Below are 20,057 nucleotides of genomic sequence, written 5' to 3'. Positions count from 1 at the left end.
TCTATCACTGTCTATCACCATCTTACTTTGCGAGGCATCTGGATTCGCAACGTCAATTGGTCTGAACCACCGATGGTTTGGATACAAGCGCATAACTTGAAGCCTGACACGATGGATTCTCTCGTGATGTCATGATCTTGCGAATTCAGCTACCTTGCAAGATAAGTAATCACCAGCAGGTTCCTGGCTTTGTAATAGGGGTCACACCCACAATTGTTTCAGTAATGCTGAGGAAAGCCTAGAGCTGAAACATGTCTGTATTTTGCTGCTGTGCATCATTAAAAAAAGTGGTATACACTTATTTGTGAGGGCTGATGACTTAATTTGTTATTTTTGTGAGATGCTGCCCTGACAGTGTTTTTTGTTATCACACATATTGACATGCGCAACACATGCTTATTTTAAAAAAGATAAGTAATTTCAAAACTGAAGGTAGCTATAATAAAGGCTGTAAATCCACATTAAAAATGTTGGAAGATGTCTCCCAATACATTATGTTAGACCACAACTTGAAATTGCATATGTAGCATCCATGAGATTTTTCCTTGTGAAGGTGCAATCATTTGTAGATCTAATTTTTCTTCTCTAAATATTAAGACCCAAACAGTCAGTCTATGTTCAACAAAATTCAAAGCCCATTGCAGTCCTACCGCTCCCTCAAATCATTAGGTCACTCCAACATTTCTACGGGTCAAAGGGAACATAGAGCAAAAAGCAGAGACAATATAAGGTGAATAAAGAGGGACCTCAATATGAGTAAAGCTTTACAATGGTTTACAAAGGTTTTTTGTTTCTTTTTAGCAATAGGTGAGAGATGTATGAAAGACTGGGAGTTGATGCTAGGACTTAACAGTTCAAGCAAGGCTCGAACACCCATATTAATATGGGTAATATGGGCGTGAAGTGATGTAAGACATGGATGTAAGACATTTAAATAGTTGAAAAAAAACATATAAATTTAAACATAGAAAATGTCTCTATAGTCCCTGTGCTTCAGACAGATCAGGAAAGTGCGCACAGATTCAAAAGAATGTTGTACAATCATTGGATGAATCACGCTGTGGGGAGATGATCTCGACCAATAATATTGTTTGAGTTCTGGGGGCGGGTCCTCCCGGCATGATTCATCCAATGACTGCACAGCATTCAATTGTTTGAATCTATGCGCACTTTGTTGTTCTGTCTTAAGCGTAGAGACTACAGAGACAATTTCTCTAGATAAAGTCACGCAAGTCATTTACCAAGCCTGTTGATTTGAGGATGATGATTCACATTCAGCTTTCATTAAAGGTAAGGTAACTTTATCATTTTGTTATTCTTCATGTGAAGTTTCATATAAAGAGAGATATGAACTGAACTAACACCAAGGGCAGCAGAAAAGGAAAGTAAGATAACAATAGTAAGTTAATTACAATTTGACATAACTAAAGCGTTGACGTTGCATAATTGTCAGAATTTTAAAATGTATGTGGAGTCAACAGTGCTAATGTTAGCATTTGCTTTTTGTATGCACTAAGCAAGTCTGTGAGATAACGTCAGAGTCTGTGTCAGATAACGTAATGTTATGCCAGTCCTAATGAAGCTATTAGGGTTAGCCTTGAATCAGAATCTCACATCAGTCATAGTAAAGTTAAATAAGTTATATTTGTCAGTTGACCAATTACATGTTTAAGCTCCTATTCTGTCCTGTAAACATTAAATAAAAGACTGTGGCAAGTTGTGACCTGAGAAAGACTTTGCGTGTAAGCTAGTATGCTAGTGTTAATAAGTTTAGCCGGTTAGCTTGCTAAGTTACTAATATTATTCATTAAAAAAACATTAGACCACCCAGCTGCTCCTATTTACTGCTAATAAATATGTTACTAGTAACCTGCTGCCTACCAACTAAGTTAGTGTTAGTGTCTGTATTCCTCAACACAACTAGCAATAATAACAATCAAATAGCAATATAGCAGCACAGTAACAGCAATATAGCATTTAAAAAGAAACACAATGCAGTAAGATTTACAGTGTGGTAGTGAAATGTATAGTGTAGTGTGTGTAAACTGCTGTGTGAGTGTGTGTGTAATGTGCAGACAGGCAATTAGTGTTCATTTTTCATAAGCCTGGTTGTCTGGTGGAAAAAACTGTCTCTGAGCCTGCTGGTCCAGGCTTTGAGGCTGCGGTACCGTTTACCAGATGGCAGAAGCTGAAACAACCCATAGTTGGGGTTAGAAATACAGTTGTAATACACTTGGAAAATAATAGAACACCTCAAAATATGTATGTTTTAATGTAATGTTAGTATATCAATGTGTCACAAATTTATTGATAAAATAAATATTTTAATCATGATAATTACTAGCCTATTTAAACTTTGCATCCCCCAGCCTCTTCCTGAGTTGTTTTGCATCGCTGGCATGGTTTTCCCAGGCACAGCTTTACATACAGCCTGCATGGTTATTGGAAAGTTCCGGACCTCAACATCCCCATGGTCATACCCAGCCTCACCACCCTGTAGGAGGGCGTTCTATGCCAGGGGAAAGCCAAATGGAGTTTAAGGAACTGCTTCTGGTTGCTACACTGCATGACCGAGGCCTACTATCTGTTTACCAGGTGTGTGCACTAGCTCATTCATTATATAGATCAGTGGCTAAACCGCACTGTCACGCTGGAACTATTGCATGACACAAGGCTAGGTAGAGAGAGCGCAATGAAAACTGGAGGAAACTTGGATCATGTCAACACTAACGCACCTCAGAAGCGCTGTGTGTAAACATTTTGGATTTTACTCTATCAATGGCAAAATTATCAATAAAGATAAGGCTGTGTGCCGACTCTGTATGAAGCTACTACTTTACAATAACGTTACCACAACAACGAATGTAATCACCTGTTAGCTTCTCACCCAAGTGAGGCTAAAGAATCAGAGCACCAGCAGCTACACAAACTCACCTAACATCCTTTTTTTTGCCTATAAATTACATAATGCTAATGTTCTGTATAATTTGAATGAATTCCATAGCACTGTGAATTCATTCAAACTTTATTTTGGGAAAAAGTGACAGCACTAGCACATATGCTGCACGGGAGATGGACCTGCTATTCTGCTGCTCTCTTCTTTTTAAGCTTCAAGTCTATTTTCTCCCAACCCTGCGTGTCAGTGAAGCATGGATATACATACTTTGACTTTGCTATGTAAATAAACTACATATTCACAATAAAGAAATCCATACATAATTATGTTAAACTAATTTTGGCCATCTGCACCAAGATTTCAGTTTCTATCGATAGGCTAGATGATCAGTAATTTTGAGAATTTTCACTGTATTGATGATAGGGATTGAACATGTTATTTTATATATAATGTGTATATTTGTTGTTTGTTGTTTTTTTATTTTAAACTGTATATTCTGCATAATTCAATCACTGTATTGCAAGTCAAAAACTGAAAATCACTCTCTTGCCTAAAGCTTGTGCAAAATACTGCACCAGAGTTTTAACTGGTTCCAAATGTAGAGACTACTACATCACTCCAAATTAAGCATCCCAACACAGTGAACCACGTGAAGTACTAAAGTTGACGACAACTACAGTCGTTGCATTACTTTAAGTGCAATAAAAGCTTCGTGAGTAAAAAGCCAATAAGAGTAATTTAATCCACGCAAAAGATGGGCAGACAATGGGAGGGCTTTTAAAACACAATGTTACGATGGTAGAGGCTCAGTGGTTGATGACTGTCAGCCATTGGCGATGGACAATGGCATTGCCCATCAGCCCAAACCCTCTGGTTTTTGTACATTCAGAACCCCATACATTAATGTGAAATGTCTGTAGATATATTGGAGTTGCTTGCAATTACTGTAAAATAATGTTCATATGAAGTAAAACCCATACATTTATTGGAAAAGCCTGTAAATATAATGGAGAGCTGCTTGTAATTACTGTCAAATAATGTTTATATAAAGTTAACCTCATACATTAATGGGGAAATGTATGTAGATATATTGGATAGTTGCTTTTAAATACTATCAAATAATGTTTTTATAAACTAAATCTAATACATTAATGGGAAAAGCCTATAAATATATTAAAGAGTTGATTTTAATTACTGTCAAAAAGTGTTTATATAATGTATACCCCATATATTTATGGGAAAAGCCTGTAAATATACCGGAGAGTTGCTTGTAATTACTGTCAAATAATGTTTATATAAAATAATGATTATTAAAATTATGTTTTTGTAAACTATTATCACATGATCTCATTTTTTTGTACAGTATAAAACCAACATTTGCCAGGGATTTACTGTAAATAGACTGGTTAATCACATGAAATAAAAGCCTAAAGCTCTCAAGATACCATTAATGGGTGTTAAAGGAGAGTAATTTGAATGTAATTTTACATAATTTTTCTGTGTTTTACATCCAGAAATCTGTACTTTGAGGGGAAGTTCTTGTGGATGGATTGAATAATCCTATGAATTTACCAGAGATTACTGTATGAAAACAGGAGTCTTCATTTAAATTAGGTCATTTTAAGGTATTTCTGCAGTCTTTTTCATTTTTTATGCAGATTTATATTTGTTTAACATTCTAGCGATGTTTTAAAATTAGATTTTATTTTCATTTTACAATGGTTGGACTGTAAAAATGCAGACAATGTCCAAAGTAATTATCCATATTTTTAAAGTAAATCTCTGTAGAATAACTAAAAGTTTTTTACTGTTATTTGACAGTAAGTGTTTGGCAACTTTTGCTGCCAGATTTTTCACCATTTTTTTACAAAATTTTTTTTTACAGTGCAGTATTACACAGTAGAGAAGGCAGTGACAGTACCATGACAAGTTTAGTATTAAAAATTGCAACTCAACAACAGCATTAGACATGAAAAAGCAGACCAAATACAAAAATGTTGTAGACAGGCTGAAGTTTCCTTTGTACACAGATAAGACAGAATATGCTTCAGTTGAATCAACAGTGAGAGGAGACAGGGTTTTTATGACATGAGCTGTGTCTGAATTGCTCCTTATTTGCCTATTTTGAACCTCTTCTGACTTAATCCACGATTGAGCCATACACCTCCACCTCACACAGGCTTAGGAACTCTTCTCTGTCTAGGATAACTATGTTAACATAGCAACCGTCCATCCTGTTACACTTGAAATCAGCGACACCACCAGCAGGAACGCACCTGGAAGAACAGATATTTATTAGTTGACTCCAACAAAGATTAGTTGAATACCATAAATAGACAATTCATTTTCAGCACACTCAAATGTCTAGTTTGGCACAATGCACTACTACTTGTCTACTACTTTTCAACACCACATACATGAAGAGCAACATAAAACAGTGTTTTGTAGACCTAAACTCTTGGGTTTAGATGTCTTGTACATGTTTTTCATAAACCTGCAATCATTGAATTTTTGGCCACTTTGGGGCAGCACAAGAACTTAATACTTAAACACAACACTAAATTGTCATGGTGAACTTGTCAGTGAACAGTTGTCTACTCTTCCTGTCTACACAGAGTAACTGACGTTCATTTGAAGTTGTGTTTTTGTCAACCTGACAGATGTACGTCCAGTATTCACTCTCCTTCAAGATATGTTTTGGTTCACTAACTCCTGAGGGAAATATGCTCATTAGCTGCTAAATGCTCCACTGTGTTCATCATCTAGTTGCTAACCTTTACTGTTTGGTGCTGGACAGTTAGTGTGCAGTTGGTTTATCAGAGTGTTTTTTTCGGCATCTGGTAACGTCAATAATGAGAGCGGGGAAAGTGAACCACAACAGACAAGTTGAGGGCCGTAAAACCAATACAATGAACTGAAAGATGCTAAAAAGCTCCATAAAGCTGAGGGGAAATGCAGTTGGGTGATAATTGTCTGTGGGTTAATCACATTATACATGGTAATTTCATTAATTATTAATATAACAAGACTAAGAGTCTGCAGCAACACTAGGGGCTTCCTGAGGCTAAAACTCAAATTTAATGGATAAAATGTAATTTTGTCAAGTTGTTAACATAGGAATCTCCCCAATCTTTCCCATCCATCAGCATTAGCACAGTGTTTTTTGAGCTAAATGCTAACATCTCTATGCTGCCATTGACAATGTTAAACTGTTGATGTATAGCAGATGCCATATTTACATATCATACATATTATCATCTTCACTCTCTTAGTTTAGCATGTTAGCATGTCACCATTTGCTAATTGGCACTAAACACAAAGCTGAGGCTGCAGTAATGTCATTAGTTTGGCAGGCACTTGGTCATAAACCAAAGTTTTTTTTCTGTTGCTTTTATTGACTCATACAGAGACTCTCTGGGTGACGTGCACTTTAAATAAACTGAAGTTGAAGTTGAAATTGAAATTTTGACCTGATGATGGCGCAATAGAGAAGAAGTTAAGAGAACACTAGAGTTAGGTGTGCATGTAATGTAACCAATCATGTCAGTTTACAGGACCATTGTGACTCAGAACGGCTAATGTAGTCAGCTGCCATCTCCCATCCTTTATATTAACAGTCTGTGAACTACCTGGTATTGTTGTTGTCCCTGCAGCCCAAAAAGCATTTTCCCCATAGACCACCATTGTAAAAGAGACATCTGTAAAACTGTTGACAGGACACCTCAAACCGGAAACAATGTCAATTATGACTCTTTCTGTTATGAACTTTTGATCCATGGAGGTTTTATATTTGTAAAACTTTCCTCAAGGCGACAAAAGCGATTTAAAAATCTGTGACATCATCACAATGTAAAGTCTATGGGCTAGCGGGAACTCGCAGGTGGGCCATTTGGGGAAACACTACTGTGCATATTCAGTGGGTTGCACAACACGGAAGCAAACCCGGAAGCTAGAAACTTTTTTTGGCACATTTTTTGGCGCCAGCCGAGCAATTCCTGTTGGACTGATCTGCAGCCCGTTGATCCTGTGTTCACAGCAGTCTCCTCTGTTGGTGATGGTGATTGAGGTGACGATGTAGGAGTCCAGCAGTGTGGGTGCATGAACCGGCCGCGAAAGTGGAGTCACGGTTTCCATTGATGACGCTGTAAAATGTTTTGTAAAGTATTATTCTCAGGCAGTGAAAAGTGAGTCAAGAGAGCCTGGATACTTAGAACTTGGTCTACTAAGATGATCTGATGCAGAAAGAAATGAAAGGTGTTACCTGGAGACCTGGACACAGCGAGCGCTTTCTTCCTGGAGTCTGATGATTCAACTAAAAAGAAGTCAAATCCTGTAAAACAACACACTGCTGTGCTCTTTATATGCATCTTTTTCTTCACCTCTACAACAGTTGAACCATATCCAACCAATCATCAGAAATCAGTTCATATTCATGTCAACAGTGTCCAATCATGTTGCACTGCTTTTACTCCCATGTGCATGTATTTCACTTCCCTATTTGTGAATTAAATATGAGAGGTTTTCCAAGTGCATGGCAACAAGTATGCGAAAGATCACACAATACAAACCAATTTTCTTACCAATAAAGAGTATAAAACTTTGATCAAATCAAAATAATACAATAACTCTCACTCACTTAGTGGTGTCACTGGGTGCCGACCTCAACCGCTGCAGACTAGAGTTTGATTAAAATTAATCATTTAAATTGCTGTATGCAAATAAAAAACAGATTATTAAAATGTAATGATGTGAAATGCACACAAAGACATTCACATATAATAGAAACACTTACACATACACTCAGCTATACATCAATTTAAAGTGAACAAACACTTGATAATAGCTTCTACAAAACTCTTCTAAAAACTCAAGACATGTTAGACATAATGGGGGTTGGAAAGGCCACTACAAAACCAAAAAGAAGCAAGCCTGCTGGGTTTTAAAGAAAGTGGAAAGGATTGGTTGAGCATGGGTTAATAATTTGAAGTCTTTAACTGGTAAACAGAGTATAATACAGAGTTATAATCAACCACTTCAGTGCATATCAGCAAGACAACTGTATTCCTACATTAAAGGGGTTTTGCAGTGCTCCTTCAACAATGTGAGAAAAATAGAAGAAAATAGTGGCTGCATGCCTTTCTCTATGTGCAGGTGTGCAGTGCTAGGTGCAAACTGTGGGCATCTTTGACACTTAAATTACAGTGCACCCCTAATATGTCCCCAAAATATCAGACAGGTGCAGGCAAAGAATAAAAATCATATAAAAACAACAGTATTCAAACATTCAGAAAATGCTTAGTGTAAAATTTTTACTTTGCACAATGTTGACATTCTCTTGAACTTCTTTGTTTTTTGCTAGTACCACTTGAATCTTTGGGTGTGTCAACATCCCAGTGTTCTGCTACTTCCCTTTTTATGATCTGAAAACACACAAACACATCAAATTCTCTACAATTTACTTGCATCTGTAATTATGAATATTATGGTATTACAGTTGGTGTTATACCTTATTCAGATCATGGGCCATATGATTATTAATATTGATTTAAATGGAAAGGCTGTGAATGGTTGGACAAAAAGTCTCTACCAGTTATATTTGGCAAAACTCTGGTGTTCGGCTGTCACTTGTGCTATACAAGATACAGCCGCTCCAAGTTTGACCTCTGAGATTACTTCTTCTTCTGAGTAGCTCTGCTTCAACAAGCTGGATTGCACATCTCTGTGTAGCTCGAAAAGTCTAGAAAGGACAGAGATGAAACTCCCTCCACAATATTTTGTTACATCTATTCTCAAAGCTGCAATCCTGATATTTACACTACACTGAATTACATTATCATGTGCAATGTGAAAGTGTCACTCATAGTGACAAACATAATTATCACTGACAGAGCCTATTAGCCTGTTTTGCTTCTTGTTTTGGTTTTACACATTTATATGGTTTAGTCTCCGATAGGCTCCGATAAACCCACAATACACTTCAGAGAGAAAAGACAGGAGCACACTGATTGATATGCAGCCTTTAATAATGCAAGCAGACTAATGTTTCAACAGTACCAGGTCTACATCAGAATCAAAGAGGACAAAGGCATGAGGCAAACACACATATGTAGTCAACTTAGGATAGATGAACATTTGTTATTGGGTAGAAGGTTGAACAGGAATTCAAACATTGGTAATAGGTTAAAAGGTGGGAATTGCCAGAGCCAATGTCCAGATGCCAAACCCATACATTAAAAACAGAAAAACAAGAATTATGTGAAATCAAGCGTAAAAGGTTCATGTTTCAGAGACACCAAACTAGAGCTAAAAGGAGATTGAATATTGGATTCAGCTAGATGATGATGTCAGGTCTGTGTTTGTCAGCTTGTTTTGGAATTATTCTGCCCCCTAGTGGTCAAACATTTATTGATGCAGCTTTAATATGATCTAATCATATGTTGTCTCTAATGATGTCAATGTCATAAATTAAGCTTAAGCTATGATTTTAACCAGAATCTGTAAAAGAGCATCAGCTAAATACCAGCTATGTAAATTGTCATTGTTATACATTTTAAACCTTGTCAGATCTAATCCAGTCTAGAGCCATACACCTCCACCTCACACAGGACCAGGTAGTCCGTTCTATTAGGAATGATTACGTTAACATAGCGACCGTCCATCCCGTTACAGTCCAACGTTAGGACAAAACCTCCAGGGGTTTCTGGGATCACAGCACACCTAGGAGAAAAATAAATTATTTTGTGTACTTATTGAGTGATCAGTTTAATAAATGGATAAGCCTATTCATTTTTGGTTGTAAAGGTTAATATAAATATAAGTTACTGCTAACAAACCCAATGACAAATATCCATTAATGACCAACTTTTAGTCATAGTAGTATTTTAATTAATGGACTCTAGGGTACCTGGGATTGCTGTTGCCATTGTTCACAATAGAATCTCCGATGCGGATCTCAGCTCCATTGAGTGTATATGAGTAATAATCTTCTGTGACTATCTTAACAGAAAACACTTTATAGGTTTTCCGCAGGTCCAGTCGCCACCAGGGACTGGGTATGTATGTTGTGAAAGTGCAGGAGCCGTCTGCATAGTTGCTGTCAGGATTCCCATCTATAGCATTATATGCATCGCCAAGATATGAATACAATGTTGACTGTGAGGCTTTTCCTTGAAGTGCCAGGTTCTCTCCTGTACAAAAGGACACAGTTGCAAACATCAGCACTGATACCTAGTTTTCCTTGCTATCTCTAAAACAAAGTGGCCCCAATTTGTGGAACCTAAAAGTCAAAACTATTTGCACATTGTTGTCCTTTCCAGTAGTGGTAAACAGCAGTGAAATATGGAGAGTTTCTATATAGTTGTGCAGATGCTTGTTGCAAAACTTGAAGGACCAGCAGTTGGCAATAGAAAATGTGCCAGATTTTATGTTGTGTATCAGAATCCAAAGTGTTTATTTTTCCTATTATTATTCAACACATTTGCAAACCATCAAACATCCCAGCAACTTTTGAGAAATATTTCTTTATATGATTTATCAGTTCTTATGTCCTATGAATAATTTAAAAGATGTTCATCACTTTTTCTAAATAAACCAGCTCACTGGATACTGCTGAGTCTCACTGCGTTCCCATTTACACCTGGTATGAACATGTGTTCTGAATCTGGATACATTATCTGAATAAAAACTTTCAATTCATGGGTTTCGCATTTATAGCTGGTATTAAAATGCATTCTGGTTTTTTGTCAGTTGTGCACACATTAAAATCATATAATGTTTTTTCAGAGATCACATCATTAGGTTCAGCACCATGGACAGCGGTCTACACTGCTGATGGACTGATTTGGGCTAAACTGAAAATGTTTGTTGTCCTGTTTCCTCATTCAGTTTTTTTGTAAATATATGAAAAAATATATCACATGAACTGTAAGAACATCTTGGTCCTGAATCTGTAACAGGCTGTCTAGCCTACATGGTCCATAATACCATACTGACTGTTTGTGCCTGTCCACATCCTTGGAAAATAAAAACCTTGCAATACTTAAATCTGCTGTGGGTTTTGTGGGACTTTCAGGCTGGACAGTCTGATATCAACCTCTGATCTGTGAGTATATAGCGACTGATTAGTTGAGAATAAATACCACACATTCACTTCATCTATACAACATAGTATGGCTCAAGTTCTCACCAGTTGGGGCACGGTACCCATAAACCTCCACTTCGCAGAGTGTTAGAGTCCTTTGTGAACCAGGTAGAAGCACAGTCACATAACGTCCCTCCACACGATTACTGAAAGTCAGATTGAATGAATCCCCAGCAGAAATTGTAGAAATTACACCAACCCTAAAAGAGAGAGAGATACAGCAGCTCATTAATTATGTTCTGTATCTACTTGGTGGTGTCTGACAGTAGCGTCATTCTTAAAGAATCAGGTCGTTGTGACTGGGCTGACTGGACCGAGGTTGAAGGTTTAATCCTTAAAACTGACATTGAAATCCTGCAAAAGAAAATGATGATCAAAGTTCAGTTTCTCTGGAAGATATAAAGGTACAGAGTTGCACTCACACTGGATTTGTGGCACCATTGCCCTCTAAAGAGTTGCCGATGTGAATCTCTGCTCCATCAATCTTGTCTGCACAGCAGTCTCCTCTGTTGGTGATGATGACAGAGGTGACGATGTAGGACTCCAGCAGGTCCACCCTCCACCAGGGGTCGGACTGTTCCATAGTGTGGCTGCATGAACCAGCTGAGAAACTAGATTCACGGTTTCCATCAATGGCATTGTAGGCAGCCCCAAAAACATTCTCCGTTCCCTGGGAGCAGTGTGACTGAGTTGCTTTGCCACGCAAGGCCAAATTTTCTATGAAAGAAATACACACATGTTTTCCCCAAAGCTTAATGTTGGTTATTACTGTAGAGGCATTTATATCACACCTGAAAACCTCTGTATGCCCAACCTGTGATCTGCATTAATGTGATTTAAAGAATTTTTAAGGCCTGTCAGTGGTGTGTCTCTAGGGATGTCAGTTGGTCAGTTGGTAGGTCCACCACTTTGACCGTGACTGATTTGTATAAGATTTGTATAAGGTTAAAAAATGCACAAATTATTATTACCATTTTTGTTTAGTGCTCCTGAAATTGTCTAAATGTCCCTAGATTTTTGATAGTGGGAGCAAAATTTACCCACCAAAAGTTTCTTCAGTTGTGACAGAACAGGTTTATATTGACAGTACAGCAATCTTATCATACCTCCACCTTTTCTAAATTGTATATAATATATTAGCCATTATTAAAATACATATAGATATTAAATTACAGCACCAGATGTGTATTTTGAGAAATTTGATGATTTGATGTTTTAAGATTAACACATAAATACAGATATTCCCCCATCATACTTACGATAGGTATAGACCGAGTGCATCCCCAAGAGGAGCAGCAAATGAAATAACACACTGTGATCCATAATTCTAGTTGAGACAAACAAGAGAACGATTCATTGATATAATTAAAACTGCAAGTGACATTTCAAGCACATTTTGACTATTTTAACTTCAAGAGGAACAAGAAAAAGATGAAAGAAGAGAGATGTGAGAACTTTGCTTTTCATTTTTCATGACTCATCAGTTGCATACGTTTATCCATCATACAAAAACACCTAACTGTTAGTAGGGTGTTTGTGTTTGGATTTGAGCTGAAAAAACTGTTTACATTTGACTGTACAGTAAATATATACACCAGTTGCTCCACTGTAGTATTTCTGACAAAGTAGCTGACCGAAGAGTGTTTGCTGTCGTGTTAAACCGCACTTGCTGCTACAGTGATAACCACAGGTGTTGCCAAATCAAACAGGACTGAAATCTTAAGGTATTTATTTTTTTGTGATATTGCTACTTCTACTAAAGTAAAGGATGTCAATACTTTTTCACAGATGACTATACAATATACCATTGGTCATGATGAATAATCAGTTATCTGTATATTCAAATAGCCCACTATTTGCAACTGTTGTATTCTATTGTGTTCAAACACGTCTTAAAGTTACACTACTCTGCAAATGGCAAGAATAAAACTAGCAGGGATTTGTTGGCAATCACTTTTCATGCATCTTCACTGTCTGTCTATGTGGTACTAAATTCTCCTTAATCTATGTTGTCTTTAATGTACCCCATCTATCAACATTAGAAATAATTCGACATCTCATTTAATTCCATTTAATTTGACACCTATTTAAACTGTATATTATCAATATGTTATATTATTGGTGTGTTAATTGCTACTGGAGATATGAAAGATTTTACACACAGACAAAAAAAGTTCTACAGGCTTTTGCAGGGTAACATCACTGAAAGGATATAAAGACTTTTTTTAAAGAATACAGAATGGTGCAGAGGTTTGTCAAATCCTTGTCTCTGATTGGCTATACTTGCTCTACTGTATGTCATCCATCATGTGTTATTTATGAGCACCAAATGCAATACAAATCTTTTATGTGGCGCGTTTACATACAAAGTCAATGCAAAGATGCAAATTTGTGTCCGAGCGAGTTGAAAATGTTTCAACTTGGGCAAACAGGATAGCAGCTGGTGTTCCTGGTGAGTTGAGGTCAGTTAGAGGCTGAACTGAATGCAAACACACAGACACACTCCCACAGACATGGCCGGTGCCTTCTGTTTCTAGCTACAGTGAGGGGATACGGTGGCTCTGTTATGCTTTGGGGGGCATTTTGCTGGCATGGTTTGGGTCCACTTGTCCCCTTAGAGGGAAGGGTCACTGCAAATCAGTGAGTGAGTGATCACCTTTATCCTATGATGAAAGATTTCTAATCTGATGGGAGTGGTCTCTTCCAGGATGACAATGCCCTAATTCACAGGGCGCGAATGCTTTGATGAGTATGAAAATTATGTGAAACATATGCTACGGCCTTTACAGTCACCAGATCTCAATGCAATTGAACACCTATGGGAGATTTTGGACTGACATGTTACACAGTGCTCCCCACCATCATCATAAAAACACCAAATGGGGGAATATCTTTTTGAAGAATGGTGTTCATCCCTCCAGAAGAGTTCTAGAGACTGTAGAATCAATGCAAAGGCTGAGGAAAAGACGCAAGTGAGGGAAACATGGACGCAATTTAGAGACTTGGCGTAGCCTACATCCTATCCTGGCTTCAAGACAGGAGCATGTGGATTATCACCATCTGATGATGGACCTTAGGGCTGATCCTGTCAGGTTCAAATTGTACTGTGATTTGCACTGTGCGTCTGTTGTTGAAAATTCATAGTATAATGCAATTGTTTTTGATTATGTGTTGAAGATTTATGATGTAATGCATATATACTCTCTAAGCATACATATATTCTTTAAGTGCATATATACTCACGTACTCTTAATGTACTAGATATATGTTCTTCATTTGATTTCTCTATTCATATATTTTGAAGCCCATATAGCCTCTCTTGTTTTTGAAACTGTTTAACTGACAAGACACAGAAGTGGCGTTGGTGAGGGGCAGGGTGTCCCCGCCACTAGACAAAATCAATAGTCTACCAAGCATAAACAGACAAAGTAAATAAACCTGTGAACTACTCTTTAATATTTTAACCAGTGATATTTTAGGGGAGTTACTAGGATAAATAAGAAAAGACCAATGAGAGATGCAGGAAGGATCTGAGGTGTGTTCACATCATATCATTCTAAAGTATAAATCAGACTGTATTGCCTGACAATGTTAGTTGCTCTGCGCAGAATAACTCGTCTTTGCATGTTGTCAATTCAATAAAGACGTTATACTTTTCTGAAAACTTGCCTCTCAGTTTGTGTTTTGTCTCCAAGGTTAACTCTACCACAAGTCGCATGGAAAAAAGTGCTAGACAATTCAACTCTAGCAGAGGACAAGCGTGTGCGTGAGATCAGCATGACTGGTATTCTGATGATTTATGTTACCTTGTCGAAAAATGCTACCATAGTGCAAAATGATTTTAGTATTTTCTTTAAAATTGGCTTAATGACTGTACTAAAATAAAAGAGTAATAGTAATGTTTACCCATGTTAACCATGCCTGCATCTCCCTACCTGCCCAATTGCTCCCCAGTGAACAACCACTTTTTGTTTGGTGTGAACACAGCATTACAGGTTACTCCTCCACTTTGCTGTTGTGGAGTGAGACATGTATTATTCACTTTTAGCGAACACATTTTGTACTTCAAAGTTTGCTCTTTAGGACGTTTTTCCATTTAATTCTACTAAGTCTGATAATCATTGGCCCAGGTCAGTAAAACAGGATACAACAAGATGGATTGATGAAATAAATAAAATGAGAGAAATGAGAAATCAAATGCTTACCCTGATTCCTGGGTAGCTGATACAGGCTTTAGAAGCTGGGAACTTCTTAATTGTTGGACAGAGATCAGTTTTCCCACTTGCCCTGTAAACCACATCTGTTGATCAAAAACTAAGCTCTTTGTATAAAATCTCCCCAATACAGTAGATCATTAATAAAGATCACATCCATCTCAGACACTATCCAATGATATCACATCATGAGGTCAACTCCCATGCACATGTATCATACTAAACAGGCAAGATACGGAGAGAGCTTTTGTCAGTGTCAGACTTTAGACTGCGAGCTATGGCTATTTCCTGGAGGCTATTTCCATCTATATTTAGCTTTGACAAAGCAGGACATTATGAAAAAATGTTCAAATGTAAAAGTGATGAAAGAAACAAACAAGAAATTAAGAAACAAGAAATAAAATCTTGTAGTAAGCGCCCTTCAAAATATGTTAAATTACACCTTTGAATAAATAAATCTAGTTCACTCTTAAATGTGTGGGGCTGTTGCTCAGCAATTACAATGTTTCTGTTCAGGATGTCTGGCTGGAAAAATATCAGGTAGAATGAAGAGGGCACAGCTCAATGTAGTAAAAAGACAATTGGGCATAATTTTGAATAGTCAGTGCCAACTGAATGGTACCCATTGTAACATAAAAAGTAGAAAAACTCATAAAACAAGTTCCTCCCACCCCACCGTCTCTTGCACACCTAATATTGGTAAACCAGCAGTAAACATGCCAGCAGGTTAGCTCACCAGTGGAAGAGCTAGCACAGGCCTTTAAAAAAAAGTTATATATATCTGTTAAATTTACAGTCATAACCAAATTAATTAATTAAAGTAGCCTACAACAAAATGTATCACTCAATTGTGGTAGATTACACTTTAACTGTAAAAAATCTAGTCATCAGTCAGACCAATAATGATGAAATCAAAAGGACAACACAGAAGGCTGTTTCAATGATTTTTTTTTTATTTCAGCAACAATGACATCCACACACTGTAAAAAAAAGTTATTTCAAAGAAATACACAGTAAATTATTTTTATTAAAAATATTCACCATAAAATAAAGGCTGTAATTAAAAATTAAACCAAAAAATTAAAATAATGGAATATTATAGTTTTTTTTAATCAGGATTATTCAATTACTTAAGGGTCTTGAATGTTAAATTACATTGAATCCTATGTAAAAAATACAAAAAATACACATCCCATTACTGAATATAAATTTAAGGCAACTGTCTGTTTTTTTACTGCAAAACTTTAAATTTAATGTAAAAAAATGTAAAATAAATAAATAAATGGTAAAAAAACGGTAGAAAGTCTGGCAGCAAAAGTTGCCAAACAGTTAGTGTCAAATAACAGTAAAAAATCCTACAAAAAATCCTAATTCTACAGAGAATACAGATATTTACTGTAGACATTATCTGCATTTTTACAGTCCAACTGTTGTAAAATAAAAATAAAAATTCATTATAAAATATTGCTAGAACGTTAAACAAATGTATAAATCTGCACAAAAAAAAAGAAAAACATTGAAGAAATACCTTAAAATTACCTAATTTAAATAAAGGCTTGTTTTATACAGTATTCTTTTGTAAATTCATAGAATTATCCAATTTATCCTTAAGAATGTCACATCAAAGCACAGATTTCTTGATGTAAAACACAAAAAAGTTATGTAAAATTATACTCAAATTACCCTCCTTTAATTCCCATTAATGGCATCTTGAGAGTTTTAGGCTTTAATTGTATGTGATTATCTCACCTATTTACAGTAAATTCCTGGTAAATATTGGTTTTATACTGTACAAAAAATAGGATCATGTGAAAATGGCTTACAAAATTTGATTTTAATAATCATTACTTTATATTTTATTTAACATTATTTGAAAGTAATTACAAGCAACTATCCAATATATCTATATATATAGATATATAGAGTGTGTGTGTGTGTGTGTGTGTGTGTGTGTGTGTGTGTGTGTGTGTATATATATGTGTATATATATATATATATATATATATATATATATATATATATATAGCAGCATAGAGATGTTAGCATTTACCTCAAAAAACCACTGTGCTAATGCTGATGGATGGGAAAGATTGGGGAGATTCCTATGTTAACAACTTGACAAAATTACATTTTATCCATTCAATTTGAGTTTTAGGCTCAGGAAGCCCCTAGTGTTGCTGCAGACTCTTAGTCTTGTTATATTAACAATTAATGAAATTACCATTTATAATGTGATTAACCCACAGACAATTGTCACCCAACTGCATTTCCCCTCAGCTCTATGGAGTTTTTTAGCATCTTTCAGTTCATTGTATTGGTTTTGTGGCCCTCAACTTGTCCCTGCAGCCCAAAAAGCATTTTCCCCATAGACCACCATTGTAAAAGAGACATCTGTAAAACTGTTGACAGGACACCTCGAACTGCAAACAATGTCAATTATGACTCTTTCTGTTATGAACTTTTGATCCATGCAGGTTTTATATTTGTAAAACTTTCCTCAAGCCAACAAAAGCGATTTAAAAATCTGTGACATCATCACAATGTAAAGTCTATGGGCTGGCGGGAACTCGCAGGCGGGGCCATTTGGGGAAACACTACTGTGCATATTCAGTGGGTTGCACAACACGGAAGCAAACCCGGAAGCTAGAGACTTTTTTTGGCATATGCGCCAGCCGAGCAATTCCTGTAGGACTGATCTGCAGCCCATTGATCCTGTGTTCACAGCAGTCTCCTCTGTTGGTGATGGTGATGGAGGTGACGATGTAGGAGTCCAGCAGGTCCACTCTCCACCAGGGGTCAGTCTGTTCATCAGTATGTGTGCATGAACCGGCCGTGAAAGTGGAGTCACGGTTTCCATCGATGACGCTGTAAAATGTTTTGTAAAGTATTATTCTCAGGCAGTGAAAAGTGAGTCAAGAGAGCCTGGATACTTAGAACTTGGTCTACTAAGATGATGAAAGAAATGAAAGGTGTTACCTGGAGACCCGGACACAGAGAGCGCTTTCTTCCTGGAGTCTGATGATTCAACTAAAAAGAAGTCAAATCCTGTAAAACAACACACTGCTGTGCTATTTATATGCATCTTTTTCTTCACCTCTACATCAGTTGAACCATATCCAACCAATCATCAGAAATCAGTTCATATTCATGTCAACAGTGTCCAATCATGTTGCACTGGTTTACTCCCATGTGCATGTATTTCACTTCCCTATTTGTGAATTAAATATAAGAGGTTATCCAAGTGCATGGCAACAAGTATGCGAAAGATCACACAATACAAACCAATTTTCTTACCAATAAAGAGTATATAACTTTGATCAAATCAAAATAATACAAAAACTTAGTGGTGTCACTGGGTGCCGACCTCAACCGCTGCAGACTAGGGTTTGATTAAAATGAATAGTTTAAATTGCTGTATGCAAATAAAAAACAGATTATTAAAATGTAATGATGTGATATACACACAAAGACATTCACATATAATAGAAACACTTACACATACACATACACTCAGCTATACATCAATTTAAAGTGAACAAACACTTGATAATAGCTTCTACAATACTCTCACTACAAAACCAAAAAGAAGCAAGCCTGCTGGGTTTTAAAGAAAGTGGAAGGGATTGATTGAGCATGGGTGAATAATTTGAAGTCTTTAACTGGTAAACAGAGTATAATACAGAGTTATAATCAACCACTTCAGTGCATATCAGCAAGACAACTGTATTCCTACATTAATGGGGTTTTGCAGTGCTCCCTCACCAATGTGAGAAAAATAGAAGAAAACAGTGGCTGTATGCCTTTCTCTATGTGCAGGTGTGCAGTGCTAAGTGCAAACTGTGGGTATCCTTGACACTTAAATTACAGTGCACCCCTGAGATGTCCCCAAAATATCAGACAGGTGCAGGCAAAGAATAAAAATCGTATAAAAACAACAATAACCAAACATTCAGAAAATGCTTAGTGGCAAATTTTTACTTTGCACAATGTTGACATTCTCTTGAACTTCTTTGTTTTTTGCTAGTACCACTTGAATCTTTGGGTATGTCAACATCCCAGTGTTCTGCTACTTCCCTTTTTTATGATCTGAAAACACACAAACACATCAAATTCTCTACAATTTACTTGCATCTGTAACTATGAATATTATGGTATTACAGTTGGGGTTATACCTTATTCAGATCATGGGCCATATGATTATTAATATTGATATAAATGGAAAGGCTGTGAATGATTGGACAAAAAGTCTCTGCCAGTTATATTTGGCAAAACTCTGGTGTTCTGCTGTCACTTGTGCTATACAAGATACAGCGGCTCCAAGTTTGACCTCTGAGATTACTTCTTTTTCTGAGTAGCTCTGCTTCAACGAGCTAGATTGCACATCTCTGTGTAGCTAGAAAAGTCTAGAAAGGACAGAGATGAAACTCCCTCCACAATATTTTGTTACATCTATTCTCAAAGCTCCAATACTGATATTTACACTACACTGAATTACATTATTACGTGTAATGTGAAAACTGTCACTCGTAGTGACAAACATAATTATCACCAACAGAGCCTATTAGCCTCTTTTGCTTATTGGTTTGGTTTTACACATTTGTATGGTTTAGTCTCACTACTCAAAAGGCTCTGATAAACCCATAGTACACTTAAGAGAGAAAAGACACGACCACACTCATTGATATGCAGCCTTTAATAATGCAAGCAGACTAATGTTTCAACACTACTGTGTCTACATCAGAATGAAAGAGGACAAAGGCATAAGGCAAAAACACATATGTAGTCAACTTAGGATAAGTGTACATTT

At 36.7% G+C, this 20,057-nt stretch overlaps 1 protein-coding gene across 1 annotated transcript; it reads right to left on the bottom strand.

Moving 5' to 3' along the window:
- Window positions 1–9,462: 9,462 nt before the first annotated feature.
- LOC121905168 (fucolectin-1-like) lies at window positions 9,463–12,359 on the bottom strand. Its single transcript, XM_042423196.1, has 5 exons — window positions 12,296–12,359; window positions 11,459–11,753; window positions 11,082–11,236; window positions 9,801–10,083; window positions 9,463–9,613 (listed from the first exon to the last, which is right to left on the bottom strand). The coding sequence occupies exons 1-5, from the start codon at window positions 12,357–12,359 to the stop codon at window positions 9,463–9,465; spliced, it is 948 nt and encodes a 315-aa protein (XP_042279130.1).
- Window positions 12,360–20,057: the final 7,698 nt, after the last annotated feature.

This window comes from Thunnus maccoyii, chromosome 10 (genome assembly GCF_910596095.1).
Source record: "Thunnus maccoyii chromosome 10, fThuMac1.1, whole genome shotgun sequence".
Taxonomy (NCBI): domain Eukaryota; kingdom Metazoa; phylum Chordata; class Actinopteri; order Scombriformes; family Scombridae; genus Thunnus; species Thunnus maccoyii.
This window is presented reverse-complemented; position numbering and strand designations above follow the sequence as displayed.